The sequence below is a fragment of the Leptodactylus fuscus genome, chromosome 7 (assembly GCF_031893055.1).
Source record: "Leptodactylus fuscus isolate aLepFus1 chromosome 7, aLepFus1.hap2, whole genome shotgun sequence".
Taxonomy (NCBI): domain Eukaryota; kingdom Metazoa; phylum Chordata; class Amphibia; order Anura; family Leptodactylidae; genus Leptodactylus; species Leptodactylus fuscus.
The window spans coordinates 28,307,908-28,325,719 of NC_134271.1; the positions used below are offsets into that span (position 1 = coordinate 28,307,908).

The 17,812-nt window shown below is 45.1% G+C and overlaps 1 protein-coding gene across 1 annotated transcript; it reads left to right on the forward strand.

The window, feature by feature from the left end:
• The first annotated feature begins 917 nt into the window (after positions 1-917).
• On the forward strand, positions 918-17,519 carry RCOR2 (REST corepressor 2). Its single transcript, XM_075281505.1, has 12 exons — positions 918-1,087; positions 7,598-7,654; positions 9,790-9,867; positions 11,415-11,467; positions 12,502-12,663; positions 13,665-13,783; positions 13,990-14,059; positions 14,221-14,436; positions 15,274-15,351; positions 15,451-15,508; positions 16,204-16,430; positions 16,985-17,519. The coding sequence occupies exons 1-12, from the start codon at positions 967-969 to the stop codon at positions 17,270-17,272; spliced, it is 1,527 nt and encodes a 508-aa protein (XP_075137606.1). The 5' UTR covers positions 918-966; the 3' UTR covers positions 17,273-17,519.
• The last annotated feature ends 293 nt before the right edge of the window (positions 17,520-17,812 follow it).

Sequence of the window (17,812 nt, forward strand, 5' to 3'; positions counted from 1 at the left end):
CCTGCGTCTGCGAACATGTGAGAATAGTTTTTTTTTTCTTTAACAAAACAGGAATATCTGTGTGTGTATGGGCAGATCACACAATCCCATACAATGGCAGACCTAAGGGGTGACTGAGGGGCTGCTCATGTGTTACTGAGGATTTGGGGAATGGGGGTAAGATGGTAGGAAGAAGGAGTTTGGGTAATTGAGGGGCTGAATAGCAGGGGGGAAGGAGGAGGGGACATGGTGGAGGGGAGAGGGCACTTGTGAGCTGGGGAGGGAGGTCACATTGGGTGATGCCGGCAGCTGTGCACTCACATGCTAGGAGACAGAGCAGTGCGCGGCGGCGGAGGGATGCTTCCGCGGAGTGAGGCGAGCGCGCCGGATCTACATTGGTGAGCAGGCGGCTCTCATTGTGACTGAGCGGCACAGACAACCGCTGGACTCTGCTGCTGCCTCTGAGACTTTCTGTCTCTTCACTTCCATCCCATGCCCTGAGCTCACTCCAAGGAACACATTACCTCTGCCAACTTTACTCTGTGCCCACACAGGCAGAGCTCCAGGTACAGCTCATACAATATAACCTCCTGCTGCTGCTGTTGTCGCCGACTACAACTCTCCCTCACCTGAAACAATGTCACTTGGCTTCTTTGTTACCCTTCTATTTGTATCATATAACATTGCTCCATCCTCCCCTGTCCAGTATGGCTGAGGTGCTGCCTGTTATGCTTTTAAGCAACTTTAAAGGCAAAACTTAAGTTTATTTCCCATTCTCAGTCCTTGTTGCCCCCTGTACTTACCCCCCCCCCCCAATAAAATAACTTGTGCCCTTTGTGCCAGGGTTACTTTCTCCCATGAAGTAATAGGTGTATTGGCTTCTACTGTAACTTTTTGGACTGTATGTTAATTTTTGGGTTTTCTTTGGAGGTTTCGTCAAGGTGATCCGGCATCCCATCAAGGACTGAAGGGTTAAAGGAACCAGCAATGCCTTCCGTGATGGATAAGTCTCCAGGCACCACCGCAATCGTCTCTCGCAACCGAGCCAAGTCGGACAGCTTGGGAAGCAATTCCGAGGAGGACAGCAGCGAAGATGAAGCGCCAAGGGGTGAGGGTTCAGGAATCTCTGAAAATGATGGGTTCCCCTCGCATAGTCTCATTGTCTTGCAGGGAAGGAATGGGTTAGAGCTCCTTGGAACTAACAGGATTAAGATCTGCTTTTGAATGACTTTGGCACACTAGGGGTTAACGAGAATGGCCGCTTTCCCCTCTCATGGAAGGGTTAGTTAAGAACTGTCTACCATCTATGCGGAAGGAAAGGGGTTAATGGCTGTGTTATGGCTCCCTGGAAGGGGTCTAGGGCTACAGTGCAGCGCCATGGAGTAATATGGGTTAGTAGCTGCTGCATGGCAGGGAAGGGTTAACCCTGTTGCTTTGGTAGGGTATCTGTACCGCTGCCTTGCAGACAATGGGTTAATGTCTGCTGTACAATGCCCTAAAGGAAGCAGGTTAGGGGTTTCTTGGGCTGAGACTGCAAGATACAATAAGGGATAAGCTTTGACTTGTAGCCCCCTGGAAGCAGATGGGTTAAAGGCTGCTGTGCAGTTCTCTGGGAAATGAGGGATTGAGCGCTGTCACGCTGTTCCCTGGCAGGAAATGTGTGGAGGGCTTCCTAACGGCCATGGAGCAGGAGAGATGGGGAGCTGCTTTCTGGTAGGGTAAGGACTGAATGCTGCCACACAGGTCTCCAATAAGACGAGGGCTGAGTGCAGCTCCGGCAGGACAATGGCTGAACGCTACCTTTGCAGCTCTTTGGTAGGGCAAAGGGTTAAGTCTTGCAATTGCAGGTTATATTGGGACTAGCCTTATGTATCGCCAATATTGGCTCTGGATACCGCACCTTACGTTCTAGGAAGTGACCGCGTTTTAGAATATTTCACAAATGAAGCACAGAGCGCGAATTTTAGGGTAAATTCACCCACTACAAATTTGTTGTGAAAGTATCTTCAGCTGAAAAATCTGATCCGTTCATCTAAATTGGGGTTGTTTGAGGTAAGCTGATATTTCTGCAAGCCCCATTCCATGGAACGGGACAGCATCAGAAATTTCTGCAACAAATCTGCCTTGTGTGAATTCAGCCTTATCCCTATTGGCCAGCTGGCCAGCGTGCCGTATTTTCTATCTGTCTGGTCTTTGTCACTAGTTAATTAACCTCTTCCTGGAGTGCTCTCCGTGCAGCTGCCCTTGTTGTATATCTAACCCAATATTGTCATCTCTTCTTGCGTTCCACTTTATCCCTTGTTCTCTGTCTACGTCTTTAGTGTCCGGCCCTTCTAATTTACATCTTTTCTATTCTGTTTTCTAGAAGCACCTGCCCTCTGGACTTTCTCTTTTTCCTTTCAATGACCTCTGTCTCTTTCGTTCTTGTAGATGCTAGTCTCTTTGGTCTATCAGTCTCTCTTGCTGCTATCCGGCTAGCTGTCCCCATGTGACGCTTGCTAGCCTCCGCCCCCTTGCCCACTTGTATTCATTAATTTCCGCTGATGCCCCTCAGTAGCGTCCGTCTAGACGCTTGCAGCTAGTCTTCTGATTCTTGGTTCTGTCTCTCTACATCTCTAGCACCTGGCTCCTTATTTGCACACTATTATTTCCTTACCCTTTATTTTATTCTGATGGTAAATGACCTTTCATACCATATGTTTGTGCGCCGATCCCTGCACCGCACAACGTAAAACTGAGCAGAAGGAAGCATGGTAAATAAACGGGTTCAGGTGGCCTCGCCTAAGATAGGCTACTTTAAGGGTGGCTCAGTAGTTAGCACGGCAGCCTTGCAGTGCTGGAGTCCTGGGTTCGAATCCTGCCAAGGATAACATCTGCAAGGAGTTTGTATGTTCTCTCCGTGTTTGCGTGGATTTCCTCCCATACTCAAAAGACATACTGATAGGGAAGAATGTACATTGTGAGCCCTATATGGGGCTCACAATCTACATTAAAAAAATAGCCTTCTTTAGACCTAGTGAAGCAACACATTGCATTTCTAGGACTTCCCACATCTATATGACCAGGTTGTATAGAGTTCTACTTTTCCCATAAAGGAGCTACGGGCAGCAGATGTCAGGAATGATAAGGATCGGACTGTTGGATTCAACATAGAGTTATAGGTTGGACTTGATGGACTAATGTCTTTTTCCAACCTCATCAACTATGTATGCCCACTCCTTCAATTCTGATGGGAAATAAGACGCCACTAGAGGAGTCTGGCAGCAGCTTTTACCCCCTCTTTTCATGGAGTACACATGCATGCTCGGCCAAGAGTGCATGTGTATTGGTGGTTTGGAGAGAGAGCGTTTTAACAGACCATTGTCTGATGTACTGGAATCTGACAAATCTCAAGATAAATTGTGAATGGCCAATTTTCCACTAGAAAATTGATTCGTCTTTTGTAAACCGTTTTTTGCCAGTCGCAATGGGAGGATTTTCTAGTCTTAATAATGGCCCTGACTGGCGGTATCTGTGCCTGGATTATCACAAGGCTCCAGTCTCTTAATATATCGTTCTCACACCTTCATAGATAGGATAATACATTTCCCCCTGTGATTGTAGTGTGAAAGGTACGTGACAGACAACTCCATTCTAAAGAATAGAAAGGTTATATTTTAGGAAGATGAGAATTGCCCCTTATGCTTACAAACTGTCTGTGAGGAGAAATGGCCAACTCGGATCAATTTCATGTTTTGTAGAATTAGTCTGTATGGTTACAAAGCTGGTTGAGGAGGTGTTACAAAAAGTGTCACTTTCTCTGGAGGACCTCTACTGCGTATTGACTTCTGTAGACAGCATGTAATGCTTCATTTCCCCTGTGGTGGCGCTGTAGTCTTGTAACCACTGGGGATTCCATCAGATGATCTTGTAGATTGTAGTATTACTGGGCTTCTTAAAAGGGTTATCCATGGAGTTTTAGTTTATTTGCTCTTCTTTTGTTTTTTCCGTGCTGGACCTGGGTGTTCTGACCCCGGCTTGTTCCACCTCTTCCATTTTTACAGGGGGTTACCTGTGCTATGGGCTGGTTTTACAATAGTCTGCTACATCCCATACCACAGGTAAACTACCTGTGAAAACTGTAAGGGTAAGTTCACATGGGGTTTCTTGGTCTGGAACCTGAGGCGGAGGCCACCTCAGGTTCCAGACCAATATACAGGTAGCTGCGACTGGATGCTGGTGCAGTGCATCGGCATCCAGTTGCGTACTTCGCTCCGGATTAGGCCAAGTGAATGGGCCTAGTCGGGAAGGAGTGTCTTCAGGTGGATGTCGCGAGGCAAATCCGCCTGAATGAATGAGCATGTCGGCTCCCAGAAAAAAAGAACTGACCAGCCCCTATTGATTGCAATGGGAGCCATCTTTTTGGTGGGATGTTTTCTAGTTCACCTGCCCAAAACCTCCACATCCAACATGGGGAAAAACTAGAGAAAGTGAGTAAAATAAACTCTCTGGACATCCCCTTTAATACACCTCTGTCCTGCTTTACTTAGCTCAGAATTTGGTAATAATGTTCTAAATCTTTAGTGTCTTGTACAATGTTCATCCTATGACATATCCCCTATCCACAAAATAGGGGGAATTATTGTCTGATCACTGGGGATTCTACTGCTTACAAGAGTGGGGTCCACCACTGTACCCCTGTGTATTGGAGTGAAGGTTGCCCAATTTATGTTTTGAGTGCTGTACTCATCTTTTCTTTGGTAGTCCCATAGAGATAAATGGAAGGGGCTGATGATTGTAGGGGCGCACGGACATTTATCCTTTTGATGGGGAATAAGTTTTCTCTATATCAAGACTCCTTTAAAGATAAAGGTCTACCTACCCATAGACTTGGTTGGAACAATAAACATGGTCAGTGTTTATTTTCCCTGCAGCGCCTCTACAGGAAAAAGTGCTCATTGTAGTCAATGGGATGTCTGTGTAATGCAGGACTGGTCCGGAGGACGCTCTTTGTAACAAATTTATTCTTTGATCAAGAGATGAAGATCCTAAACCCTCTTCTGCTAGCTCATGATTTTATGATGGGATTTTCCAAACTGGACGGACCTTTTAGCATGGTTTCCAGAATGCTATGTGTATGGGTTATGGACGACCGATCAATTAGATAATTCTTCAGTATCAGATCAGTGGGGGTTCGACACCAGACCCCGAACCAATGAGCTGATCTGACTACTAGAAACTGTATGATGGGCATACGGCTCATGTGAATGTGAACAGTGTAGTGGTGAAAGCGGAGAACTGCAGCTCCGCTCCCCTTCACATGAATCAGAGCAAGGCTGTTTTCAATTGTATCTGTATCTCCGGTGTCATGTTTTGGGCGTTGGAAGGCCACTGAACAGATACTGATGACCTATACTGTGGGTAGAAGATCTTCAGCTTTCCAATACACTGGGGGTCTTGGATAACCCTCTAAAACTTTGAGCTTATCTATTTACAGCTCTTAGGCTGGCCGTTCATGCTATATCGATGTTGACCAACCCCACTAATTTTGGCGGGAATGTCCAACCATTTAATATATGTAGGGAGCCCCTAACTACAGTTCTTGCCATATGCACGCTGAGCATGTGCGTGGGATTGTTAGGAGAGATGGCAGGTTTCTTTTACATATACACATTGTGCAACCCAGCTGGGAACATACTAAGGAAGGGGACAGAGGAATTGAGAGGAACCGAGCATATTGGCCTTATTAAACATATTAGTGAAGTATTCCTCGTAGGTGATATTAAGGCAGGTACATTGTAGCCAAAGAGTAACATGATTATGTCTGATACTGGAACTGACCCCCACCATATAATGGTGATTCTTTACTATGGGGATATATAGGGTCTATGAGAAGCGGATATTGTCACGCCGTAGGTTATACCATAGCCAGATCCTAGTTTTATGTGCGTTTCCCCTTGTTGGATTCCGGTTTGCTCTTCCCTTTGTTTTGCATTGCAGTTCATTGCTTTTGTTTCTGTACACACGGTGGGCTGGGGGGGAGGGAGAAGAAACCACTTTCTTTATGCCTTTCTACTCCCTAAATTCCCATGGACCCTGCTCCTTTCCGAGCCGTTTGTTGTCTTTTCTCCTCTTGAAGCAGATTTTTCTTTATCCATGTCTACAGCACTGCTATATACACCCTTTGCCCTCTTACCTTTGACTTTACAGACTCCATGCCCTGAATTAGCATTTTCTCAACCACGATAGTAATGTGCATTTTTATTGGTTTATTACAAGTTGATGTTTTCCTAGTAGGAGTATACAAGCAGAGACAGCTGTCAGTCACAAAGTAGGACCGCCCACTGGACTCCTAAGCCTAGAATAGGCAGAGGTTGAGATCCATAAATTATAACTTTTATACTGGAACTTTCTAAACATAACCATATATCCATACATCAGTCTGCTCAGCTCCCCCTGCTCTATAGCATGTTTCCTGCAGATTGAACTGCTTTGTCAATGGGACAAGTTCCCTTTAAATGTGGAGAGAGAAACAAACCCGTGTAGGGTTATCTCACAGCAGACTCCTACTAGCAGAGGAAGATGATGTTGCATCTGAGTTTTCCCCGATATCTGCATTGGGGCACAGTCAGGAGTCTCTTATACACATTAGATTGTTAGCCCAACCATCTGATAGTTGTGGTTCCCACTTCTTACACCCCCGGCAAGAGGCTGATTTTGCAGAGTAAGACACAGCCCTGAACATCGTAGAGTAATGGCTACTATTCTGTATTGAAATGTTTTACTTGGTGGCCATTCAGTGGGATACAAGGACGGCTCCAATGTGTCAGAATGTAGGCCACACAAAGAGGGCAACTCTGTTCTTTGACTCATAGAGGAGGATCCAAATGGGACCCCCCTTCCATTATATCAATATGATAGGACATATGAAGTGGGGCTGTCTTCATGAGGTAGCCCCTCTATGTGTGTGCAGACTTTCAGACTTTTTTCTTTTTCTTCTCTTCTGGAACGGATCCTGGAGTAAATTTACTATTCCATGGCCTGACAAATGTATTCTAACTCAAGCCAGAAAACTGGCAAGTGACATGGGAAGTCTACGCCAGTTCCTCATTGGCATAGATTTCCACTTTTGCGCAGGAGCGTGTGCTTGCATCAAGAGGTCGGAGCCCTTTGATAATTCAGGCAGAATTAGCGTCAATCTGAGACTTCATTATGGTGACTGGCGTACAGACTGACGGTCTTAATAAAAATAAATACCCCCCCCCCCTCCCAGTGTGTTTTGAGTTATTCCTTAGGTGGTTTAGCACCATGGCTACTTACAGGGGTAACTTTTTCCTTTTTTCCCGTTCTTTATTAACCTCAATTAAATCTGCATTACCTTTCTGTTCAATATATGATGATGATTCAATAGATGTTGATGATGATTATTATATATATATATATATATATATATATATATATATATAATTTTGTTTTATTTTTATGAATACTATTTGTGTTACCTTTCCTTTCACCCCAGGTAGCTAGTAATGATCTCATCAGCCTTCTCTCCATCAATGTCTATTGTATGAGTTGCATTTATTAGGCGTATCTCCATCTTTAATATTCTTGAATGTTTTGTCTCCTCTTTTCTTTTCAGACAGTATGATCCGAGTAGGTTCCGATTTCCAGGCTCAGATTCCAGAGTATAAACCAGGTAAAACCTTCTTATAGTGACTAAATATTGGGAGACCAATTAAAGCAAAGTTTCAAATCCCCTAAAAGACCTAAAGCTGCAGAGAAGAATAATGGTCGTAATAAAATATATAGGGCCGGGCATGTACCAGGTCATGGCCGCTGTGTGTATCCTCACCCTAAATGTACCCATGATCAGCCAACAAATAATCTTCTATGTCGGCAGCTTGTAGCTACCATAGGTGGAGATTCTGTATATGTTTCCATTACAAGTAATCTAGTGAGTACAATGAATAAACCGCGGGCAGCCAGGATTTCTTTTTTTTATCTGTATGTCTGTACAGGGGATTTAGAGATCAGTATAAAAAATGCAGCTAAAAAAAATTAATTAAATAAATAAATGTAGCAATTCATTGTCTCCTTACATTCATCCTATGGAGAGGAAAAAAATAGCATGGTGTTCAAGGGCGGACCTGACGCTTGGGATCGCTGATGGAAAAACTGATACAACTGAAGTTTGTTTTTTTTTGCTTTGGATGTTCATTGAGATTACTTTTTCTGTTTTGTAGACTTCCGCTTACTACATATATAAAATAATTCCCTTTCTATTTCTAAGATAAATGGTAATAAATGTGGGTCAGGCCCTGGAAGCCCCACCAGTAATGAGTGCAGGGTATCCTGCCATCCCATATGCCTGACCATCACTGGGATTGATGGAGATAGCTGTGTACAGCACTCCCTCAAGTCCCATATAAGTGAATGGACTGGTGGTCACACATGTACACCGCTGCTCCTTACACAGGTAAGGCTGGCGATAGATGGGGGTCCTGGTGGTTGGATCCCCAGTAGTCATATATTGTCCTCCTATCCTATGGGATATTGTTTATTAGAGAAAAAGAAAACCTTTATAGGTTGATCTTTTTCCTAGTAATATCTAAGTGGTTGTTTGGTCCATGTCGGACTAGTTACATCTCTTCATGGCCACCTCTTACTAACCAAGGAGTTCCAGTAAGTCTGTAAATCTTAGGCTTCATGCCCATGACAGGGCTGTAAAAATGGAACGGATGGCGGATGGATTTGCATCACTGACGCTAGCTTCGCACTAGTACCAGATCCTCTGTACGAGAACCAGAACAATAAAGGGGTGAACCATAAAAAAAGCACTTACACATGGAGTCCGACAGACCCCATTGACTACAATTGGTGGACACGGCAACAGATGTGAACATTACCTGACCCAGACACATTAATGAATGGATAGAGCTACAGCCTACTCCGTATTTTGTGGCTCTTTTCTACAGCCAGTAAAAATTTTGGATGTGTGTATGGGGCCATAGATACGATTAGTAGTTTCTCCCAGATTCCATTGGTTGGCACTAGTTGTTCTCAGATGTAGTAGTAAAACAAATGATCATGTTCGTGGTAATAATCTTTTCCATCAGCTCCCCCCATGTGTACACTGTGATGGGAAGGTTGGGCTCTGTCCACAGAACTGATACATGGAAACATTGGCTGAGCCTTCCAAGTTCAGATGATACAACAATGTCAATACTGAAATCTAATGTGATCCATAAGACACATAGTAGCAAGTCTGCTCATCACATGTTACAACATGCCAGGATTATTAGACCCAAAGACACCGTTAACCCTTGCAGCTTCAGTCCTTGTGCACACGTTAGTGAACTTTTTTTTTTACGGGCGTGAAAAACAGACAGTCAAAAAAACGGACAAGTGAAAAGACACGTTGTATTTAGTGTGTTCTCAAAACGAACATGTGACAAACATTGCAAAAACGGTGTCACATATCCGTGTCCGTCTTTTAATTTTTCTTTACATATCCATATGTCGTATTAAAGGTTTCGCATGTGCCTTTCCCACCTTACTAGGACATGATACAATCTGCTGATCAGTGAGCCCAGCTCCCGGGGCCCCTGTCGATCTGATCGAGCAAGGGCGACTGGGTTTTAATGCCTGCAAAGTGGCTGTTCTGGAGGAAAAATTGTGGAATTGTGCCCCAGCAGTCTCACCCCTAGTGATCATTGAGGCTAAAGATGTCTTGGCAATATGCCAAGACATAATAAATTTGGGTAAAACACCTACATAGCCTTTGTGGGGTGTGGTACAGCTAAACACTGAATTCTCTGGTTTTCTCTACAGATCATGCAGCACAGAATATCGTGGAGATGAAGGGGATGTTGGTGTGGTCGCCAAATCATTTTGTATCCGATGCCAAATGTAAGTTTAGGGTTAATTTTATTAGTCTTTTTGATTCTTCCATTTTAGTTCCAGCTATATAATAGTATCATGTATACGGCTATACATGTAACTTTGATGTGTTTAGAGCCACAGTCCAGGTTTTGGTTACTTTGGCCAGCAAGAATGGTGCAGCCTGCAAGAGAACATCATGGCAACACTAATCGACCCCACCATATACAACAGGGTTTGTCAGTCACTGAACAGATCTGTTGTATAGCAGGTCTGTCACAGCATCATGGCTACCAATGTAACAGGCAATGGGATTCTGCCACCCACTGCTCTAGTTGATCAGCTGTTTTCAGCAGCTGATACAGTGGAGCAGAAATCAGATGGCGCTGTTCTCTGTGTAGTGGACAGAACAGGAACTGCAGATCAACTCCTATTCAGTTCAGTAGGGCTAAGCTGCAGTAGCTCAGTTCAGCCACTACACAGAGAATGGCACTGTGGCACAGAGAACAGTCTGCTTACTGCTCTATTCTCTGTGTATTGGCTAATGAAAACAGCTGATCAGTGGGAGTGCTGAGTGTCAGACCCCATTAGATCAGATATTACTTACCTATCCATCAATATTATTAGGCTGAGATACCCCTTTAAAGGGATCCTATCAAACAAACAGATTTTTTTTCTTAGTAACACGCCAGAATAGCCTTAAGAAAGGCTATTTGTCTCCTACCTTTCGTTGTCTTCTCCGCGCCGCCGTTCTATAGGAATCCCGGTTCTTGCCGGTATGCAAATTAGCTCTCTTGCAGCACTGGGGGCGGGCCCCAGTGCTCAAACAGCACTGGGGGTGTCCCCAATGCTGCCAGAGAACTCTCTCTAGCACCGCCTCCATCTTCGTCAGGAACGTTCTCTTCTTTCAGCGCAGGTCTCGGACTTCTAGGCCTCGGGCAGTGCAGACTGCGCATGCCCAAGGCCTAGAAGTCTGAGACCTGCGCCAGAAGAAGAGGACATTCCTGACGAAGATGGAGGCGGCGCTGGAGAGAGTTCTCTGGCAGTATTGGGGACGCCCCCAGTGCTGCGAGAGAACTAATTTGCATACCGACAAGAATCGGGATTCCTATGGAACGGCGGCGCGGAGAAGACAACAAAACGTAGGAGACTAATAGCCTTTCTTAAGGCTATTCCGACGTGTTACTAAGAAAAAAAAAAATCTGTATGATAGGATCCCTTTAATTAAACTTATCAATGAGGAGACTTTCAAACTATATGTGACTGATAGAGATTGGCAAGCACAGCACGTGGCTTTGTTTGTTAGCCCCATCGTTTGAATGAAATGTAAGCTGCTTATTTGTGCCGCTGCTCCATTCATCTCTATTGGACAGCTGAAGTGAAGCAGAGCACTACTCTGGGCTATGTCTAGAAGTATTGTAGTATTCAGAGGAGTGACGGTGGACATGCAGAGACTGGGGTTCCAGCAATCACATACCCCCAGATCAAAAACCTCATCTATTCCGTAGAATATCCCCATTAAAGGTGACAAGATCCTCTACACTGGTCTTTATTCACACTTGCTTCTTGTTTTGTAGTGGATGAGTACATCTCAATGGCAAAGGAGAAGCATGGCTACAATGTGGAGCAGGTAAGCGGAATGAATATAAGACCTTTATGCTTGAAAGCCTTTGTTCTTCAGTAGGTAGCCCTTATCCCTACAAGAGAGTCTGTCACCAGAGCTGTCCCTATTGGATAATAAGCAGTCAGATAGCCGGAGGTTCATGTTAATAAGTGCAACAAAACCTCAGCTATTGCGTCTCTTTTGGTCAGATTGTGTGTGTTTGGTCAGATTGCGTGTGCTTGGTCAGATTGCGTGTGCTTGGTCAGATTGCGTGTGCTTGGTAAGATTGTGTGTGCTTGGTCAGATTGCGTGTGCTTGGTCAGATTGCGTGTGCTTGGTCAGATTGCGTGTGCTTGGTCAGATTGCGTGTGCTTGGTCAGATTGCGTGTGCTTGGTCAGATTGCGTGTGCTTGGTCAGATTGCGTGTGCTTGGTCAGATTGCCTGTGCTTGGTCAGATTGCCTGTGCTTGGTCAGATTGCCTGTGCTTGGTCAGATTGCCTGTGCTTGGTCAGATTGCCTGTGCTTGGTCAGATTGCCTGTGCTTGGTCAGATTGCCTGTGCTTGGTCAGATTGCCTGTGCTTGGTCAGATTGCCTGTGCTTGGTCAGATTGCGTGTGCTTGGTCAGATTGCCTGTGCTTGGTCAGATTGCGTGTGCTTGGTCAGATTGCGTGTGCTTGGTCAGATTGCGTGTGCTTGGTCAGATTGCCTGTGCTTGGTCAGATTGCCTGTGCTTGGTCAGATTGCCTGTGCTTGGTCAGATTGCCTGTGCTTGGTCAGATTATACTGTCCGTTCCCTGCAGCCCCGTCTAGCCAGGTTTATACTGCTGGCACTGACAACCAATGACTGGTTGTAAAACTACTGTAATATTAATTCACTTTAATACACGTCATGTGGATTTATTAATCCTGTTATTTTTTTTATTTTTTTTTCCCCTGCTCTTTTTTTCCCCATTTTTCTTTGTGTTTTTTTTTCCCCCTTCAATTTCCTATTTCGTTCCTCTTTCCGCCATACTTCTACCCCTTCCGTTCATTCCATACTCCGTCGTCCGGACGCTACAGTCTCTCGGTATGCTGCTCTGGCACAAACATGATGTTGAACGCTCTCTCGCTGACCTTGCAAATTTCACCCCCTTTCCTGATGAGTGGAGTGTGGAGGATAAAGTCCTTTTTGAGCAGGCCTTCAGTTTTCATGGAAAATGCTTCCAACGAATACAACAAATGGTAACGTTCCTATGTGATCAGATTGTATATCTTATGTCATTCCAATATCCGCTAACTCCTGACATACATTAGAAGGATATTGGACATTTTCATGGTTTATGGTATTAAAACCCCCATTTTTTGGGAATTGGGCCATATAGGGTCTAACATAAGTTATAAGTTATGAATGGCTGATCCCAGACTTCACTAGTCTTAGCTAGTTACAAATGGTTTGTTGTGCTCTTGTGGGTAGTATAGTGATGGAATCCATGTGTATGATGTGATCAGTTATATATAATCTCAGTTTAGTGGGTAAATGTTTAACAGAGGACGCCGAACAGGTTATAAAAGATGCAATACTTTGCCAGTTCCACTTTCGTTCCAATTCCAGTGCCTAACAGGTTTCTACTTTCTGGTTCCATTTCCACATACATGAAATACCAGAAAATACCTGCTCAGCCGTCAACTGGAGACCACTGGGAACTTGGCAGGGGCAGGATGGGACCAGTGGGAACGTTGTAGGGGCAGGATGGGACCAAGAACTGGAGACCACTGGGAACATAGCAGGGGCAGGATGGGACCAGTGGGAGCATTGTAGGGGCAAAATGGGACCAGGAACTAGAGGCCACTGGGGACTTGGCAGGGGCAGGATGGGACCAAGAACTGGAGACCAGTGGGGAGCTGGTAAGGGCAGGAAATGGAGACCATTAATAAGCAACAGAACAGGAGTGGTGGGTGGTCAGTGAGGGGAATAATAGCCATTCTGTGCCCTTCGCTCCTTACTACTTAAACCATAGGGACTTGACTTCCATCACTCAGGCTCTGGCATGTGCTTGAAGCCTTACCCAGACAGGTATTGGCCGCTATACACATAAGAGAAAAACTGACTAAGTCTGCTGTGTTCAGTCAGATCCGGGAGGGGGGGGGGGGGGGGGGGTCAGAAGGAATAGCTGCAAGCTAGTGAAGGTGTAATGGCCGCTGTTAGACACATAGCATTGTATGACTGTTCCTTGTTCTTTCAGCTCCCAGATAAGCTGATCCCCAGTCTGGTGAAGTATTACTACTCATGGAAGAAGACCCGCAGCCGAACCAGCGTGATGGATCGACAGGCCCGTCGACTGCAGAGCAAGCGGGAGGAGGGGTGAGAAGAGAAAGCAGTGGGGAATGAAAGATCTAGAACTAGCAGGCATAGGAGACTTGTGGTGAATCTTATGATGTGATACCGGGGTGGGGGGGGGATCTGAAGGGAATGGTATATGGCGATATACTAGGCAGTCAGACTTACATACAGGAGGGTTTTCTAGGCTGTCTGTTGTTATAAGTACAAGAGTCTCTTCTTCCTCACAGTAATGAAGATGCAGATGATGGACATAAGATGAGTGACAATGACTTGGATGGCGCCGACATTAGGAAGGAGGTGAGAGAACGCTCTGTGCCGGCAGTGACCTTCATTACTTTTCCTCTAGGGAAGCTCCTCTGACTTATCTTACCCTGTGGTTTTGCTTCATTGCCCATTGTCATTTTTTATTACCATATTCTTCTTTTGCTCATGAGAATCCTGACACTTATTATTCCCAGGACGCTCAGAAAGCGGCCATCATTGGAAAGCCTGGACCAATCAAAAAGGAACCCGTGGTGTCTCAGTATCGACATCACCCATTGCGATCCCGTCGGAGGCCTCCAAAAGGCATGCATCTTAGCAAGAGTGATATCGCCTCTGTGTGCGCCACTCCGGAAATGCCAGCGCTCACCCTCAGTCAGCTGGACACGCAGCTTGTCTCACTTAAGCGCCAGGTAGGAAAGATTGTCCATATCACTGTATGAGAAAGGAGTGTGCAATCTATAGGAGCCAACATGGCTTCCTAAGGTTGTGTATGTTAAAACATCTTGGTTTTCCTTCCTTTGTGGCCCTGCACAGACTGATACAGATGTTACTGAATTCCGCTTACATGTAGTGCTACAGTATGGACAACCCGCCCTGCTCTAGATTGCACCTGAGCCATAGCCATCTTGTCACAGCTGTTTTGCATTTCTCTGGTCCTGTGACGATGTTGCTGTGGCCTCAGATCTTGTATTTCTCTTTAAAACATTAATATAATCACAGACAGGAAGAGGATATATATATAGTACAATATGCCAAATGTGGTTGGTTTGCAGGATATCCTATTTCTAGGCAGTATATGGTGGTAACGCTGACCTGCAATGTCCTATGTGACCACTAGGTGGCAATGGAGAAACAGTGTATGAATGATACATGCTAGTATGGAGTGGGTACAATCAGGTACTGCCTGGTATGCTGTGGATCCAGTAGGTGGCGCTGCCTCCTGTTACTGTTAGTAACCACCTGCTGTTTCCACGTTACAGTTGCGTTTATGAGAGACATAGATAGCTTCTACTTCAACAATGCAACACTTTGAAAATGGGGAGGCTCAGGATGCAGAGCCCACTAAACAACACAGCTGATTCTTCCAGATCAGAGAGCGCCACCTACTGGATACAAAAAGCTCCTGATTTAAACCCTTGTGATAAAGTAAAATAATACAAATAGCCTTCCATATCATGGCAAGTTGTATAAACCCATTTACGTTTCTGAAGGATGCCGAAGTCTTCACCATTGCCTTCACTTTTTAGGTACAGAACATTAAGCAGATGAACAGTGGCTTAAAAGAGACCCTAAGTGGAGAAATAAAGGATTTCAGACCCCCCGAGGTAAGACCATCCGGTATCTGTGGCCCTTGTCTATTTACTAGCCTATATCTTACTTCAGTGAGAACTATAGAATTTATTCATCGTTTAATTCTTCTACAGCTGAATATCAAACTGAACGCTCGCTGGACTACGGACGAGCAGCTGCTGGCTGTGCAAGGTAAGCTCAGGTGAAGCGCGATCTGGGATATTTCTATCGGACACACAATACTAATGCATCAGCAATATCCTAGCAGTGGACTTGGTTTCGTCCGAGCTCAGTCGCATCCATACACTTTTAACCCTTTAACTACGGCCAAGCTGGTCTTGTCTGTCTGACCATCAGTCCAGAGCTTGTAGACAAGATGTCGATGTCTCCTGTGTGGCTGACTTCTATTGAACTACAGAATTTCATTATCATGGATGATATACCTCCTGGCAATCATTGCACCGTTCTCCTTATTAATCTGTGAGCTCCTACCCCGAATATTTAGAAAACTCCCAATTTACACCTCCCAGTCTGTACTATTATAATCACTCCAGTCCTGTCTTCTTTGGGTAAAAATTCTAACTCTGCCACTAATCTTGTTATGGAATGTCTGTGTGCAGAAATTCCAGTGTACCCTATAACTTAGCAGGAGACAAGTTAAACAGGCTGTCTCTGAATCACATTAGATACAAAGTGAGTTAGGCAATGGATGTTTTATGTCGCCGATCTATCACCTCCTGCCCTTAATTTGTGATGAGACTCTGCCCGCTCTATATTGTACTATAGCCATATGTTGGCAGGTAACATCTTATGGGTCATAAGTTGGGGAGGAATGAAACTGCCCTGCAATGCGCAAAGAGAAAATTCATTTGTTGTTGCTGTTCCAGCGGTCAGACGATATGGTAAGGACTTTCAGGCCATCGCAGAGGTTCTGGGCAATAAGACTCCATCCCAGGTGAAGACTTTTTTCATAAGTTATCGGAGACGTTTTAACTTGGAGGAAGTCCTTCAGGAATGGGAAGCGGAACAAGACATTGCTCCATCCACTGCACCGTTGGACTCCACCACTAAGAACACAAGCACTTCCCAGACGGCCACTGAAGATGAAGATGAGGTGAGACTGGTCAAGTGTCTGAGCCCAGTGGTCCCGAGAGTGATCCTTTATGTGCTGCTCCCGCTCATTTAGCTGGTTGTGACCGTGCCTTTAATGGCAGGACTGTGGGATCAGAATCTTGCAGATGTAGTCTTAATTGGGGACCGTTTTCGGTAGAGCTGGGGGGAAAACCCCCCCAAAAACTACCGACTCCGAAACGGCTTCAAAATTAAAATGGTTATTTAAAATGACATAACTTTATTGATATTGTAGAATGAATTAGCGGTAACGTTTATTGTGCATTGACTTTTATACAGAGCCGGACATTATATGTGACTGTGTTTATCTAACCATGGTTGTCCGCCATTTATGAAGGAGTCTGAGTTGGGCTGTTGGGCATCTACAGTAGATGAAGTTTTGGCCTAGCGACTCCTCAGCTCTGGAGCCAACACAAATTTATGTCAAGTAGTTTTTGCAAAAAGTTTCTCTAATACGTTTTTGGTAACTGCTTATCATTGACATTAAGGCATAATATGGAAATGTCCTGAATCTAAATGGCCTTCTATTGTCTACAGGTACAAATCACATCAGTCTCCTCTACCACACAGACCGTAACAGCAACCACAACAGCGCCACCTGCTGCTGCTACCGCCGCCACTGCCACGGCCACTCTGTCTCTTCCTCCTCCACTCTTGCGTCCAGCACTTCCGTCCGCTCCCACGCTTCACCGCCAGCCTCCTCCACTCCAGCCAGGACGACTCCTCCAACCTCGTCCTCCCCCACTTGTGCGTCCAGCCCCCCGGCAGAGCCCTCGAGCACCACCGGCCTTATTAGGGAACCATGCAGAGCCAACTTTCTCATGAAGAATTATTCCATACATTTCCTGTGGCAAATTGTGAATGGGGGGGTTTATTTATGGGATAGCAATGAAATTGTAGTATTTAAACATCTGACCTGTGAGACTACTCATCTTTTCTCAAAGGAACAGCACTAAGGGTTGTGCGGACGGGGAGCCCTTTGTAGTTGGGGGACACAATCGCGTCAAGATCAACGAGCACAAGTGGGAAAATGAATTTTGAACTACAAATTGACTCCGGCCGGTGTAACTAAGGGAATTTTTTTTTTTTTGTCATTGTTTTTCTATGTACTCACTGTTGCCCCCTAGAGGATCATGTGAACTATTCCACCTAGGATTCCAATACAGGAGAGTGCTTGCCCAGCCGATGTTTTCTTTGGGGATATCTCTTCTGTAGCATTAATACTTGAAAGTAAAATGTCTACGGCTGTGGGAAAATGTAACGGACTTGGCATTGTCTCCAAAATGGCTGTGTTTCAGGAAGCTCTCAATGATGAGTTGTCAGGTTGGTGTCATTAAACAATTGGTGTGACAGTGTTGTTCGGCC